Raw genomic sequence first — 3,159 nt, 5'->3', positions numbered from 1 at the left:
ACCTAATGAAAACAAGGGTGTTTTTTTCTTCTGACCATTATCTTAGTTTTGATTTACCCAATGTTAGAGAAAATAGCTGAATTCCAAAGGAATTTGTGCCAATGAAAGTGCCGCAGGAGTTTCGTGGCTTGAATAGAAGATACTGGAAGTTTCCAAAATGCTGCTTAATTTTTCCACAGCGAGCAAGCGTATTCCGTATGGTTTGGGCAGAACAGTCCTCGCTAATCTGCATTAAAGCTTTATGAGCAGCAAAGGAAGCATTTCTATCGAGAGGAAAGAAAATCTCTGTAACTCAAGAGTCCTGAAAGCCCATAATGTAAAATAAATGGAAAAGTCCGACATGCTCATCTTCAGCCCTCATGGAAAAATCTAAAAAAGCATCAGTTTATATGAATAATGCAATTGTAGAGCTACATTATGTAAAACCAAGGTATGTAGGGCTGTAAGTCGTCACACATCGTGTCCTCCTCCATCTGAGCTGAAGTCACCGACGGATACTCATTCCTAATTTCTCATTGCAGTGCCTTTGATCTTCATGAATCTCTAAAACATCGCCTGCTCCGGTGAAAGAGATGAAGCTGACCTACATCAGCCAAAAAAAAAAATTACCATGAAAATTCCTTTGCTTTTATGTACCAGGAAATGACCTGGACGTGGAAAGAAATTCTACGTTTTCATCTGAATTTTAGCAACAGCAGCAGAAACCGAGTGCGTGCTGCAACGGCTGTGGGAAACGCAGCGAGCTAAGTAGTCAACGGAGGTAACGCGGGCATGAAAAACGGTGATGAGGAAGACTTTGGGTAGCAAAGACTGAAATAACCTGGCAAAAGAGAGATGGATAATTGATTGCTGCTGAGCCAATTCCCTGAATTCCCTTTGAGAAGAGAAATGAGCATTTCCATAACGCTGCTCATCTCCTCGGTGCAGAAAGAGGTAGAGAAGCTGCATTGCCCCAAAATGTCCCTTTTCCCCACGGATCAGAAAAGGGACCCAAGAGGACCACTGCAGATGGTGGGGCTCTGCATGGAAAGCACCCAAATCTAGGTGAGACGGATTCTTGCCCTCCGTGCCCAGAGCTGAAGAGGGTGCCATCTGTAGACATAATCCACATCGTCAACAGAGAATTCAGATTAATTGTGGGTCAGAGACGAGAGGGGTCGAGCTGTGTCTTGCGATGCGCTCAGCTCCGTGAGATCTCATCCAACATGTATTTTCCTCTGCAAAGCTCCTTAGAGAGATGTCTCCCTGCACATCAGCCTGTTTCCTCACTCCTTCTTCATCCTTGCAGGCGTTTCGACCCGCCCCGCCATGGAGAGCTGCAGCAGCAATGCTTCCACCAAAGTCTTTTTCTTGGTGGGGTTTCCAGCTCTCCAGGATTCCCAGACCCCGCTTTTCATTGTGTTCTTGCTATTCTACCTGCTGATCTTGGTCGGTAATGCCGTTATCATCACCGTGGTTGTGGTCGACCGTACGCTCCACAAACCCATGTACTTCTTCCTGGTTAACCTCTCCGTGTTAGACGTGCTCTTCACCACCACGACCATCCCCAAAATGCTGGCGATGTTCCTGGCCAACGCTAAAACCATCTTGTTTCGGGGCTGTTTTCTGCAGATGTACAGTTTTCATGGGCTGACAGTAACCGAGGCGCTTCTCCTGGTAGTCATGGCTTACGACCGCTACGAAGCCATCTGCGACCCCCTCCGTTACGCCGTCAAGATGACAAGGAGAACGAACATCCGGCTGGCAGCGAGCGCCTGGATCACCGCGCTACTAATCCCTGTGCCCGTCATCACGCAGACCTCGCGGCTAGCGTACGGGGACACAACCAGGGTCTACCACTGCTTTTGTGACCACCTGGCAGTGGTACAAGCCGCGTGCTCGGACCTCAGTGCCGAATTCCAGACATTCTTGGGGTTCTCCATCGCTATGACGGTGTCGGTCGTCCCTCTGTTGCTCGTCACCCTCTCGTACATCCACATCATCCTCTCCGTACTAAAGATTAACTCCAAAGAAGGGCGCATGAAGGCTTTTTCAACATGTACTTCCCACCTGCTCGTGGTGGGCACTTACTACTCCTCCATCGCCGTGGCGTACATGTCCTACAGAGCGAACATCCCCATCGACGTCCACGTCATCAGCAATGTTGTCTTCTCTATTTTGACCCCTTTGTTAAACCCCATCATTTACACTTTACGTAACAAGGAAGTAAAATCCGCGGTTAAAAGGTCTATTTTTCCAAAAATCTTTCCCCTTACTAAAAGATTTCGTTTTGGAGGGTAAAATTTACAGCAGTGCGGAAGCCTCGTGCCATTTACTATTTCAGCCACTCACTAATTAAGACATCACAGCCTTTGGAGTTCAGTTTGGTTCCCCTGAACTGTGCTATGTCCCCCGTTAATGCATTTCAACCTATTTCTGTGAAGTTTGTAGCAGACTTGCTGTAATATTTATAATTTTCCCGTCTGGTTTCTATCCTCCAGTGACTAAACCACTGATGCACTAAATAAAGCTGTGAATTCTCTAAATAAGGCTGAAAAGGTACTAAATAAAGCTGACCCGGAGCGGTACCACATGTCGTTACACTCCCCCCTCCACACTACACGGTAGAGGATACATTAATTTAATTCCTCCATTTAAGTTTCAGGGGTGGGAGCAGTTATTTTCCCCACAACCGACAGAACGGAGCCTGGCCTGTTGCTCCTGGGTGAGGAAACTACAAAATCAGTTCACAGGAGTGCAGACCTGTGGGAAGCATTAAAGACAAATGAAAAATGCAGCATATAGGGCTGGGTGAAACGGTGCCCGTGTGCAATGCGGTGCCATCAACCGCCTCATGTATCCGACAGCCTGATTTACAGCTCCTGCCTTATGAAAGCCAAGCCAATAGCAGTTCAGTAGAACACCATGAACCTCAAATTTAAAGCAGAGATGCTATCAAGCATCAGAAAGTATGATTTTTCTATAAAGAGCTCATTTAATTCCTTTTTTCCTCCAGATCAGGCAGATAGGGGTGTTGGAACTAGATGATATTACCGATCTCTTCCAACCTAAACCATTCCGTGATTCTGTGATGTGCAGTGCAAATGGGCATCTCTGACCTTCAGAGACCTACCTGATTTTTTCTAGGATTAACACACTGAACTGTGTCTTTCCTACAGC

At 46.6% G+C, this 3,159-nt stretch overlaps 1 protein-coding gene across 1 annotated transcript; it reads left to right on the top strand.

Annotated features, from left to right (window-relative positions):
• The first annotated feature begins 1,308 nt into the window (after positions 1 to 1,308).
• LOC104513286 (olfactory receptor 2AT4) lies at positions 1,309 to 2,280 on the top strand. Its single transcript, XM_010156593.1, has one exon. The coding sequence runs from the start codon at positions 1,309 to 1,311 to the stop codon at positions 2,278 to 2,280; it is 972 nt and encodes a 323-aa protein (XP_010154895.1).
• Positions 2,281 to 3,159: the final 879 nt, after the last annotated feature.

The sequence above is a fragment of the Eurypyga helias genome, unplaced genomic scaffold (assembly GCF_000690775.1).
Source record: "Eurypyga helias isolate BGI_N326 unplaced genomic scaffold, ASM69077v1 scaffold11548, whole genome shotgun sequence".
In the NCBI taxonomy this organism is placed as follows: domain Eukaryota; kingdom Metazoa; phylum Chordata; class Aves; order Eurypygiformes; family Eurypygidae; genus Eurypyga; species Eurypyga helias.
This window is presented reverse-complemented; position numbering and strand designations above follow the sequence as displayed.